Source organism: Rhinoraja longicauda, chromosome 35 (genome assembly GCF_053455715.1).
Source record: "Rhinoraja longicauda isolate Sanriku21f chromosome 35, sRhiLon1.1, whole genome shotgun sequence".
NCBI lineage: Eukaryota > Metazoa > Chordata > Chondrichthyes > Rajiformes > Arhynchobatidae > Rhinoraja > Rhinoraja longicauda.
Window position 1 is genome coordinate 18,594,415 of NC_135987.1, and position 12,290 is coordinate 18,606,704.

The following is a 12,290-nucleotide window of genomic DNA, read 5'->3' on the forward strand; positions in this document are numbered from 1 at the left end:
CGAGACCCTCCTTCAGAAAAGCATGATCAGTCTGGCCAATATTTTCTAAGTAAATATATCATGTTTAGTCTTTTAGTAATTAACGCTTCACAATCTAGGCATAAAGCACCTTTGAAAATAAGAAAAACAAATTGTTCATATATTTTGAACTAACAAGGGTTTGAATTTTAATTGAATTATCATCAATTTGGTGATGCTGAGAAAAAAGTATGTTTAAAATCTGCTACATGGCTTAGAGCTGAAACCCAACGTCAAGACTTCAGCATATAATCCAAGTGAACGACCCTCCTCAGACAACAAATTAATTGGTGATTAATCTTATTGCTGTTTCTGGGAACTTGTTGGCACAAAAGGGATCCCATAGTTGCCAGAGCAACAGTTTCTGCACGCAAAGATTTATTTACTTACAGTGTGAGACATGATATGGCACTGCAGAAATACCAGAACTATTTAAATGCAAAGGAAAGCTATCCTTTTTATTTCACAATTTACTCGCATCTCTATGCATACAGAATTTTTGTATTTGCACTTGTGGAAATAAGATATTAAAATAAACTATCATTGTGTTGTAAAGCTTATTAATGTTAGAATAAAAGCAGAAGCCTTACAATACGGTTGTCCTATTGCATGTTAATCCCTAAATACTTTACAAAGGATTTGTCAGTTTCAAAGATTTTTAAAAAGTGAAAAAACTAAATAGGTACCGTGACACCATTTAACATCAACTCTTTCCATCTCAATAAAACAATTTACAACATAAACATTCAACGGCTTATAAAACCTGTGCAGATTTTTAACTTGATTTGCATATAGCCTGCACTATATCTAAATCAGTTCAACAGTCTCCTTCAATCACAAGCGTTTGTTTGAATAAAATATCCTTTATAAATTAACCTTGGTTACGTTAATGCTTTAAGTTCATTAGTAACTTAAGTCACTATAGAAAATGAAACATTTTTTTACTGTTTTCTAGTGTCAAAGTGTACAAAATGAAATATAGAGGTATATATTGTTAAGCTCCTTTGAAAATCATTCCAATCCACAAGAGAAAATTGCAAAGTGACCAGGCATTGAATACAAAAACATTGACTTGTTTAATTTTCAGTTTATGATCTTAAAATTTCTGTGGCAAGCTCATTATGGTAGATTCATCTCCCACAAAACAGAATCACAACTTTAGAGCTCAGAGTAGTTAGAACCAAACACGATCCCTTGGGTTGAAGACACATTCTCCGAACCACTCACTTCAGATCTGGTCATTCTCAAGACTCAATGTCTTCTGGTTACAAACTCAATAATATAAACTCACTAAAATGCTTGATTAAAGGATTAACTCTGAATTGCTTTATTACATCTGCCTTTCTGCTTGTCCTAGTGAGTTACAGTTATATGCCTTTATTCCTTCATGGGATGTGAATGTTGCAGTTATTATCTATCCATATATGCGAAACTAAGAGGCCAGATAAGAGTCAATGACTTTGGCACGTCTGGAGTTGCATGTAGATCAGATAAGGCAGATTTCTTTCCTGAAATTTGTTATACACAAGATGATTTACTGCAATCATCCATTAAATTCATGATCACCAATACTGAATCGACATTATTTTACAGTATAAATTCAGCCATTCAACGTAAGTAAACAAAACCCACAATCAAATTCTGTTTGTGCATCTATTTTGCCCCAGCTTTACAGCCTAGAATGACATCCTTCCAAATACAAGCTTCCTAAAAGATGTGTCAAAATCTCTTTGGGCTTGACCTATACTGTTGAATTAGACTCAAGTGGATGTACTGAGATTTATAAAATCAAACAATGCAGTTCATAAACTCATAGCAGCAGAGGAAGCCACTCAGCTCCATGTTTCATCTTTAATCACACTGTCTCATAACCCTGTAATTTTTCCTCCCAGCAATTATCCATTTCTCTTTTGAAAGCTATTCATAAAATCAAACTGCACCACCCACTCAGGGCATTGTCAATCCCAACACATTTTTGCATCTCCTATCTTTTGTCAATTCCCTTAAATTCCCATCAGCCACTGGAAACACTTTATGTAGCTCCATCAAATCTATTTGGTCTTTACTGATCTAAATTGAATCCAAGTTATGTGTCTGAAATATCTTATCCCTAAATCCATTTTAGTAATTCTCTTTTGCACCTTTGCCAAGGCCTTTTTAGTCGTTCCTTGGGTGACAAATTCGAATGGTTTATAAGAACATACCTAGCATAATCCATTTATGGAGAGTTGCACACACCAGAACGTATACTTTTGATCAAACTATTGCCCTTCTGAATGAGTGTCCAAAATATAGAGCAATTGCAGCAACGGGCTAAGGAGAAGAGGATATCTATCAATGTAGGGACAATGTGACTGGATAGTTTAGATTGAGATGTTTCATAACAACTATGCTTTCCTGTAGTTGTTTTAAAGCTGGAATGTTATTTTGGTTGGTTTGGTTCTTTGAGGAGCTGCATTATTAGGCACAAGATTACAGTGATAGGATCTGATGGATCTACACACACTGTTTTTAAATATTCATGTTGTGATTTTTGCATGCCAGAGAAGCAACAACTTAATGAATGTGTAGAACCCAAGATCAGAGTGAAAATTGACAACTTACCGACACTGCTGAGGGAGCTGCTACTTTCCGAGTCCGAAGGCATTGTTGACAGCACACTGTAGGTAGATCCTGAAATATATATTTTAAGCAAGAGATTAACAGAACTCCTCTTCAATAAATGTGTAGGAAAGAACTGCAGATGCTGGTTTAAATCAAAGGTAGATACAAAATGCTGGAGTAACTTAGCGGGACAGGCAGCATCTCTAGACAGGAATGGGTGGCGTTTAGGGTCGAGACCCTTCTTCAGTCCGAGCGCAAGTATGTCGCAGCACTTCAGAAGAATGCGGATCTCCTAGTTCATCCAGGCTTCTGGTTAGGAAACACTCGGATGGTTTTTGTAGGAACACAGTCCTCCACACATCTCCTTATGAAGTCTGTAACGAATGTGGCAAATTCATTCAGGTCCTTTGCAGAGTCTTTGAACATTGCCCAGTCTACTGACTCCAAGCAGTCCCATGGTTGTTCCTCTGCCTCCCCCTACCAGCTGTGTGCAGTCCTCACCTCTGGGGATGCGCTCTTCAGTTGCTGCCTGTATGCAGGAAGAAGCAGCACCGCTGAATGGTCGGATTTCCCGAAGTGAGGGCGAGGGATAGAGCAATAGGCATCCTTGATGGTCGTATAGCAGTGATCAAGGGTGTTTAATCCTCTGGTGCTGCAGGCGACATGTTGGTGGTAGTTTGGGAGTTGATTTTTTAGGTTGGCTTTGTTGAAGTCCCCAGCTATGGTGGTAAAGGCTTCGGGAACGCTGACTGGTGCTTGTTGACCACGGCGTGCAGCTCTTCCAATGCTAGATGGACGTCTGCCTGGGGTGGGATGCAGGCTGCGGTCAGAATGATGGAGGTGAATTCCCTCGGGAGGTAGAAGGGGCGGCACTTCACCGCCAGATGTTCCAGGTGCGGAGAGCAGGAGTTAGACAGAACTGCCACGTCTGAGCACCACGAAGAGTTGACCGTGAGGCAGATGCCCCCCCCACCTCTCCCTTTCCCAGATACCTGCGCTCGGTCCATACGATGAGTGGAGAAACCTTCAGGCTGGACGGCTGAGTGTGGGAACCTGGGGATGAGCCATGTCTCTGTGAAACCGAACACACAGCATTCCCTCAGCTCCCTTTGATGACGCAGCCTTGACCTTAAGTCCTCCACTTTATTTTCCAGTGATTGTACATTGGCTAGTAGGATGGTAGGGAGAAGGGGTCGTAGTCCCCTGTGCTTCAGTCACAGAGGCCTTTCACATTTCATCGTAGAAAATGATGCGTCTGAACAGTGAAGATATCACATGGATATGCCACACTGAAACTCAGTGATGGTTCTTTCCCATGGGTCTGTGTGGCCAAGAACTGTCAGAAGGCAGTGTACACAAATACTACTCCAGTAAGTCACGTGATCCAACACTGTAAATACAAAGGCAGCTAAAGCTTACGAAACAGAACACTTGCAGCTGCAACATTCTACTGCAGTGTTACCTTTTAATCACATTGTCCAGAAACTTGACAAAGTATTTTAACCTTGCACACTGAACCTTGCACACCACTTCCCAAGAATAAATCACAAAGCATGAGATTCAACAATTTGGCTTCCTAAGGAAATAACATTTTAATCTAAACAAAAAAAAAATCAGACAGTAAAACCTCCTGAGCATGTCTTGGACTCATTGATTTAAGCGGCCAAACACATGAAATGCTCATTATTTTTTAGTTGGTTAACCAAATGACAGGGACACTTGGCCAAACACAAATACCTGGAGAGATCTGCATTAATACGATGATGCAACATGGAAAAGTACACTCAGTTCAACTTCACTTGTTCTTTGTTTAGATGGAAAAAAGAAGCTTCAATTTGCATAACTGCATTCTCATTGCTCAATGGCGTAATTTATCTGCATTTGAAACCCATCGGCCAACTAACTGTCTTTCCTAACTGCAACTTTATTGGATTATCAAGAAGATATATGATCACCAGAGGATAATGAAGCTATGGAATATAACCTGGAAGGGTAGTGGAGGCAAAAACCTGTACGACTGGTAAACAGCATTTGGATTGACAATTGGTGAGGGAGCCGAAAATCTGGACTAGATTAGCTTTCCTGAATTTTAAAAAACTGAAAAAGACTAATATCAGCCAACCTGAAGTAATAATAATAATATTCTAATCAGTCTAAGTATGTCTCAGCACAAAGGTAACATGAAACTAATGTACAAAACGTCATATATGCTTTTCCAAAAAGGCATTTTTACACACTCCCCAAGGGCGATAAGTAAATACTTAAATTACCTTAACATTATTTAAAATTTGCTTTAAAAGAATTCAGTCTCATCTAGTGATATGTTAACATTTGCCCATCAGAAGAATTTGAACTCCAATGTTTATATCAAGAGAAACTTAGCTCATGAAGAATGGTTATTTTTGACTGCAAACCAGTTTGTGGTTAATTTTGATAACAGTGGCAATGGCAGACAGCACAAGAAATTAAAGCTGATTTTATTTTTATTCTGATGCCAACACTTTGTTATACCTATCTTTTATATTTTTACTAACGTGTCTGGTTGGATATGCGTCTATCATTTTCTTTCTATTTTACATGATATTTTAAGCCGTTTAATAGTCTCAAAGGAAGAAAGAAATAGCAGCACTGAATTAAAAAGAAAATATAATTGAATTTTGGTAGATTCCGATACTTGCATAATTATAAATTTGATAGTCAGTGGCCCATAGTGTACAACATTGATCTCATGTACAGCAGCAGCCATTTAATTTTTTTTTTAAATCTCTGTGCTTTTCAAAAAGTATTGTATGGATAGGATTTCCTTCAGATATTGTTGGATTCTATGTTTATTTGCTCAACATGTTTGATATCTTTTTCGTTTCACTAAACTAAACAGGTATCAAGTATGTTAAGCAAATATGGTCGGCATGGATTCGGCGGGCTACATCTCGAAACTAACCAGATGTTTAAGCTAGTGAAATAGGAATGGTAACACAACATCTTAAACTCCCTGGAGCATTCAGACCCATGTATGTACACTGCACCGTACACTGGGGGCAGCACGGTGGCGCAGCGGTAGAGTTGCTGCCTTACAGCGAATGCAGCGCCGGAGACTCAGGTTCGATCCTGACTACGGGTGCTGTACTGTACAGAGTTTGTACATTCTCCCCGTGACTTGCGTGGGTTTTCTCCGAGATCTTCGGTTTCCTCCCACACTCCAAAGACGTACAGGTTTGTAGGTTAATTGGCTGGGCAAATGTAAAAATTGTCCCTAGTGGGTGTAGGATAGTGTTAATGTGCGGGGATCGCTGGGCGGCGCGGACCCTGTGGGCCGAAGGGCCTGTTTCTGCGCTGTATCTAAATCTAAATCTACAATTATGATAGGACTGCAATTATGATAACTGAAAATATGCCACATATAATGGAAAGTCATGGTGCAAGGAAATCTTCAAGCTGCTTGTCAGTTTAGTAAAATTATCTCATTTTCCTACCAAAGCTTAAAGCTTACTTGTTAAAATCAACATAGATCATCCTTACTTAGCAAAACTTCGGATTTTCAATTACAATGAAAGTTATATAATGAATAGATTTATTCCTTATGTAATACTAATTTTAATATACTTCGAATCATATTTAAAAGGTTGTTTGCAGCCAGGGCCAATACACGTAAGTGAGCAAACAAATTCCTGTTCTAATTGACTCTATGCGGATAGGTAAATGAGAAGTTAAGGGCAGGGATCATGAGGTACCAGTTGACATTTCCCACACTTGGTTCTGGGATATGGTAGCTGACAGTAATGACAGATACTGTCTCGGCAAATTAAGCTGCCAATTACATACACTATTTGTAATTTTGTGGTCTGGCAGCCCTATTGCATGTAGATAGGAATGGTGGGGACAACCATTTAATTGATCAACTATTGGGAAATGAGGCTTGAAGATCAATGAACAAAGTAAACATAGGAACATAGAAAATAGGTGCAGGAGGAGGCCATTCAGCCCTTCGAGCCAGCACCGCCATTCATTGTGATCATGGTTGATCGTCCACAATCAAAAACCCGTGCCTACCTTCTCCCCATATCCTTCGATTCCACTAGCCCCTAGAGATCTATCTAACTCTTTCAAAGCTTTCTTCCAAGCTCCCTACTTTCTCGGAAGCCTGCCTTCAGCTAAATCAATTCATACCTCGTTGTGCCAAGAAACAGCTGAGAGCACCAGATACATCAAAAGCTATGGGCCAGCTAAGATTCTCTGTAGCACAAACAAGTCACACCTCTAGCCAAACCAATCCAATAGTTATGACACTGACACATTGCCCCACAGTGTGAAAGATTACCCTGATATGCCCTGCTCACATGAAGATGGACAATTTTAATCCGGCCCAGTCTACTCTTACTCATCTGTTGAGATAGAAGTGTCCCCAAGTACCACTCATTTGCCTATATTTTATTCATCAGTGCCCATTTGGAGTTGTTGGGGCCACTTGGTTCCAAGCCTGATCACATCCTTGATCCAAACAAGCACCAAACAGCTGAATTCCAGAACTGATCTGATAGTTTAGGATGAAACTGCAGATGCTGGTTTGCACTGAAGATAGACACAAAATGCTTAAGTAACTCAGCGGGACAGGAAGCATTTCTTGAGAGAAGGAATGGGTGACGTTTCGGGTCGAGTAAGGGCCTCGACCAGAAACGTCACCCATTCCTTCTCTCCAGAGATGCTGCCTGTCCCGCTGAGTTACTCCAGCATTTTGTGTCCAACTAAAACTCATTATCTTAACATCACTTTCATACTTGTGGGATCCTGTGCAAAAACCAGATGCCATTTTTGTCCACATTGCGACAGCAATTCTGCACCATAATTATTGGTGGCTGCCAATTGCTTTAGGACAGAGGACATTAACAGTAAATATACAAACTTGGTTCTTTATTGCAGCAGACTGAAGGCTCCACTCGATTTACTTATTTCTCCTGTCTGAAAAGCAAACTGCTAATCTTCCAAATATTTGTTTTCCCCAACTCAGTTTTGCTCACCACCACCACCCCCCCCCACCCCCCCCACATTCTACTAAATTGAGATTTCAAAAAAAGAATAACAAATCTTAAAGTAATCGTTAACCTGTTATTAATCTTATTTTACACATTTAAATAATTTCATTGCTGCCAAGATAAACAATGCACAGTGCGTTTTTTTGCCTGGTGCAAAAAAACATCAAATCTCAATTTTTGTTTGTATGAAATATTGCCACAAGACCTGGTGCTGAAAAATAAGAGCTTTCTCTTCTCTATATCAAGCAGTGCATGTTGTAATCACACTAAGATAATTGAAAATGAATTGAGAAAAATCTGGTGGACTAAAGGTGAAAAAAGGACAATGCACATGCCTGGATTAGAATACTTATTGGTTCACCAATGCTCGAGAGAAGGAAACAAGATCACAGAAATTTGCTCTGAACATGAATTAATTTAGCAAGTTTCAGGAATATAATTTAAAAACGAAAACACACTGTTGTCACATGCTCTATTAATCATTGAATTCTAAATTGTTTCCTTCTGCACATTTGCTGTTTAATTATTTTCTAGATTCCATTTTAATACAGTATTGCCAAAGTTAGCCACCTTCTTGGAAAAATATATAAAAAGTGAATATGGATTGAGATCAAAAATGAGATTGCTTGTATTTAAATATACTGACAGAAGATGGAAATGCCATTTTTCATTAACTGCAGATTGTTTATACATTTGAATCTCTATGTTTTAAATTTACTGTAGTCAAAATTAATATTCAAAGCAACTGGTACGAGGGTACTCACCAACACAATCCTCAGCCATGTTTCTTTTACCACATTCTGCTTGGTCTAGAATGATTCAGCTTGCAACTTTTGAATTTCTTAATACACCAGTAGTGCTAGTCATGCTTCTTCCTGTAACAGAATCAAACACATTTGTTACAGAAAAACTTCTAACCAATATATGATGAAACCAAACAAAATTAAACTATTTAACTACTTTAGTCTGATGGCCAATGATAGTTTTATCAAATGATTTACAATAATCTGAGACATAAGACACCAAAGGGGGAGTTTGAAATTTGTTGGAACGAGACTCATTACAAGATCTAACGTGTAAGAATTGCAACTGAACATCCTACAAATCACTGCTCACTGAAGGACTGGGTCTTGTGTAACAGCTCCACAAACTCAGTCTATATTATTGATAAGAGGTGGTGCTTTGTACATCGGATGTGTTAACTGAATGTAATAAGCAGATGACATTAAGAATATACTGGCTTGGCAACATTATGAATACATAGACTGGATGACACTATGAATGTAAAGAAAACCATGTACTGTTTTGTATTTCGAATGCATATTTTTATGAATAAAGTTTATTCTTATGAAACAAATAAATAATTCTACCTGAGAAGAGTTAGAATCATTGTGTTTGTTCTGATATTAATGGCTCCGATGACCTATTGAACCAAAATCGTGATCGTAATAATAACGCAATTTGAATTTCAACAACTCAGTTGTGGCTCAGTTACTCATTCTGAGTCAGAACATATTAATTCAAGCTTAAACACTAGCTGACACTTCCATGAAGACATACTGCATCGGAGATGTCACCTTTCAGAAATATTGTCTTCAGGGCATGCCTACTCTCTTAAATTAATGCAAAATATCTCAGCAATAGTCCTTCAATGTTCATGGAAATTATTCTCAATGTCCTTGTAAATATTTACTTATGATTATCACTCCACTGCTATTTTGGGGATGTGTGTTGAAATTGGCTCTTTGCATTGCAGCAGTGACTACATTTCAAGAAGTTCTTCATTGGCTGTAAATTGCTCTGGGGCATTCTGAAAGAGTATGGAAGATTCAACACCTGGATAACATTCATCAATAAAGCATGGGATCTTTCATGTATTTCTACATTCAGCTTTGTTAACAAAGGTGACTAGGCAAAGATTTTATCTCATGACGATTCTACTCCTATTGTCTATGTATCTATGTACAAATCAGGCAAGTCAAATCCGCAGCAACCCGGACTTAATCATTAAACCCGCTGACAAGGGAGGGGCTGTGGTAGTCTGGCGTGCTGACCTCCACCGGACCGAGGCCAGACGACAACTATCAGACACCTCTTCCTACCTATCCCTAGACCATGACCCCACCGATAAACAGCAGACCTTTATCAGCAGCACCATCACTGACCTCATCATCTCCGGCGATCTACCCCCCAGTGCCTCCAATCTCATAGTTCCCCAGCCCCGCATGGCCCGATTCTACCTCCTACCCAAAATCCACAAATATAACTGTCCCGGCAGACCCATTGTCTCTGCCTGCTCATGCCCCACCGAACTTATCTCTACCTACCTCGACTCCATCCTATCCCCCCTGGTTAAATCCCTCCCCACCTACGTCCAAGACACCTCACACGCTCTCCATCTCCTTGATAACTTCCGGTTCCCAGGCCCCCACTCCCTCATCTTCACCATGGATGTCCAGTCACTCTACACTTCCATCCCCCACAAGGATGGTCTCGAAGCCCTCCGTTTCTTCCTCGACCGTAGAACCAGCCAATCCCCATCGACCAACACTCTCCTCCGCCTAGCAGAGCTGGTTCTTACCCTCAACAACTTCTCCTTTGACTCCTCCCACTTCCTCCAAACCAGAGGCGTAGCTATGGGCACTCGCATGGGCCCTAGCTACGCCTGCCTCTTTGTCGGGTACGTCGAACAATCCCTGTTCCAGACGTACACTGGCCCCATCCCCGAACTCTACCTCCGCTACATCGACGACTGCATTGGTGCTACCTCTTGCACCCATGCAGAACTCACTGACTTCATACACTTCACCTCCAATTTCCATCCTGCCCTTAAATATACCTGGACTATCTCTGACATCTCCCTCCCGTTTCTGGACCTCACCATCTCTATCACAGGAGACAGACTAGTGACGGACATTTACTATAAACCCACTGACTCGCACAGCTATCTGGACTACACTTCTTCCCACCCGGTCCCCTGCAAAAAGTCTATCCCCTACTCCCAATTCCTCCGTCTACGCCGCATCTGCGCCCGGGATGAGGTGTTTCACACTAGGGCTTCCGAGATGTCCTCGTTCTTCAGAAAACGGGGCTTCCCCTCCTCCATTATAGATGAGGCTCTCACTAGGGTCTCTTCTACATCCCGCAGCTCCGCTCTTGCTTCCCCCTCCCCCCACTCGCAACAAGGACAGAATCCCCCTCGTTCTCACCTTCCACCCCACCAGCCAGCGGATCCAACATATCATCCACCAACATTTCCGTCACCTACAACAGGACCCCACCACTGGCCATATCTTCCCATCCCCTCCCCTCTCTGCGTTTCGCAGAGACCGTTCCCTCCGTAACTCCCTGGTCCACTCGTCCCTTCCTACCCAAACCACCCCAACCCCGGGCACTTTCCCCTGCAACCGCATGAGATGCAACACCTGTCCCTTTACCTCCCCCCTCAACTCCATCCAAGGACCCAAACAGTCTTTCCAGGTGAGACAAAGGTTCACCTGCACCTCCTCCAACCTCATCTATTGCATCCGCTGCTCTAGATGTCAACTTATTTACATCGGCGAAACCAAGCGCAGGCTCGGCGATCGCTTCGCTGAACACCTGCGCTCGGTCCCCATTAACAAAACTGATCTCCCGGTGGCCGAGCACTTTAACTCCCCCTCCCATTCCCAGTCAGACCTTTCTGTCATGGGCCTCCTCCAGTGCCATAGTGAGGCCCACCTGGGCAGTTTGCAGCCCGGTGGTATGAACGTCGACTTCTCCAACTTTAGATAGCTCCTCTGTCCCTCCCTTCCCCTCCTCCTTCCCAGATCTCCCTCTATCTTCCCGTCTCCACCTATATCCTTCCTTTGTCCCGCCCCCCTGACATCAGTCTGAAGAAGGGTCTCGACCCGAAACGTCACCCATTCCTTCTCTCCCGAGATGCTGCCCGACCTGCTGAGTTACTCCAGCATTTTGTGAATAAGTCAAATTCCAAATTCAATTAACTGGAAATTATATGATTAAATGCACACTCTACTAGTCCTTATAGTCCACCTCAAAGCAGAATAATCAAGAACAAAAATATTTTTTTTTTATTTATCTGCAGAGAAATTCTGCTTCGACTGGCCCAAATACTGTGCAACATGCCCAGTACTGCAAACTCATTGTCTGTGCTTGTGGCTATACAAATCGATTTACAATTTGCTTTTGGTAGACTCTGCAGCAGCAACAACGTACACATGATAAGTTTTAAAAAAATACAATATAATGTCAAACTGCACCTGAGCCAAATTTGAGGCAATGAGTAGAAATAGCTCAATCTAGTGCAAACCCCATCATTTACAACCACTCATGAGCAAATAAGGCTATTTAAATTAGGTGCAGTTTGCTTCGTATTGAAAGAAATGACATTAAAGTCATTATTTCCTTTGACATGGGTGACAATGTGTTCACTCCACAAATGCTGTCCGACCCACTGAATTCCATCAGAAGTTCATTTTGTGCTTTAGATTCAAGCATCCGCAGCCTCCGATGTCCATAAATTCCCGCAGCAGACATTTTACTTTGATGATTTCTAAATTAATTGCAACACCACGGAACGATGAAAGATAAAATAATTAATTTGGTCTTTCATTTGTCATTGAAGGTAATTTCTAA

General features: G+C 41.0%; 1 protein-coding gene across 9 annotated transcripts in view; it reads right to left on the reverse strand.

The window, feature by feature from the left end:
• Positions 1-12,290, reverse strand: part of LOC144610090 (disks large homolog 5-like) — a 120,056-nt gene that overhangs the window by 83,610 nt on the left and 24,156 nt on the right. For all 9 annotated transcript variants that reach the window (XM_078428626.1, XM_078428625.1, XM_078428627.1 and 6 more), the window contains exons 2-3: positions 8,417-8,527; positions 2,623-2,691 (exon numbers count right to left, since the gene is read on the reverse strand). In XM_078428626.1, the coding sequence (XP_078284752.1) occupies positions 2,623-2,691; positions 8,417-8,435 (88 nt within the window). In that variant the 5' untranslated portion in view covers positions 8,436-8,527. The remainder of the gene's footprint in view (positions 1-2,622; positions 2,692-8,416; positions 8,528-12,290) is intronic.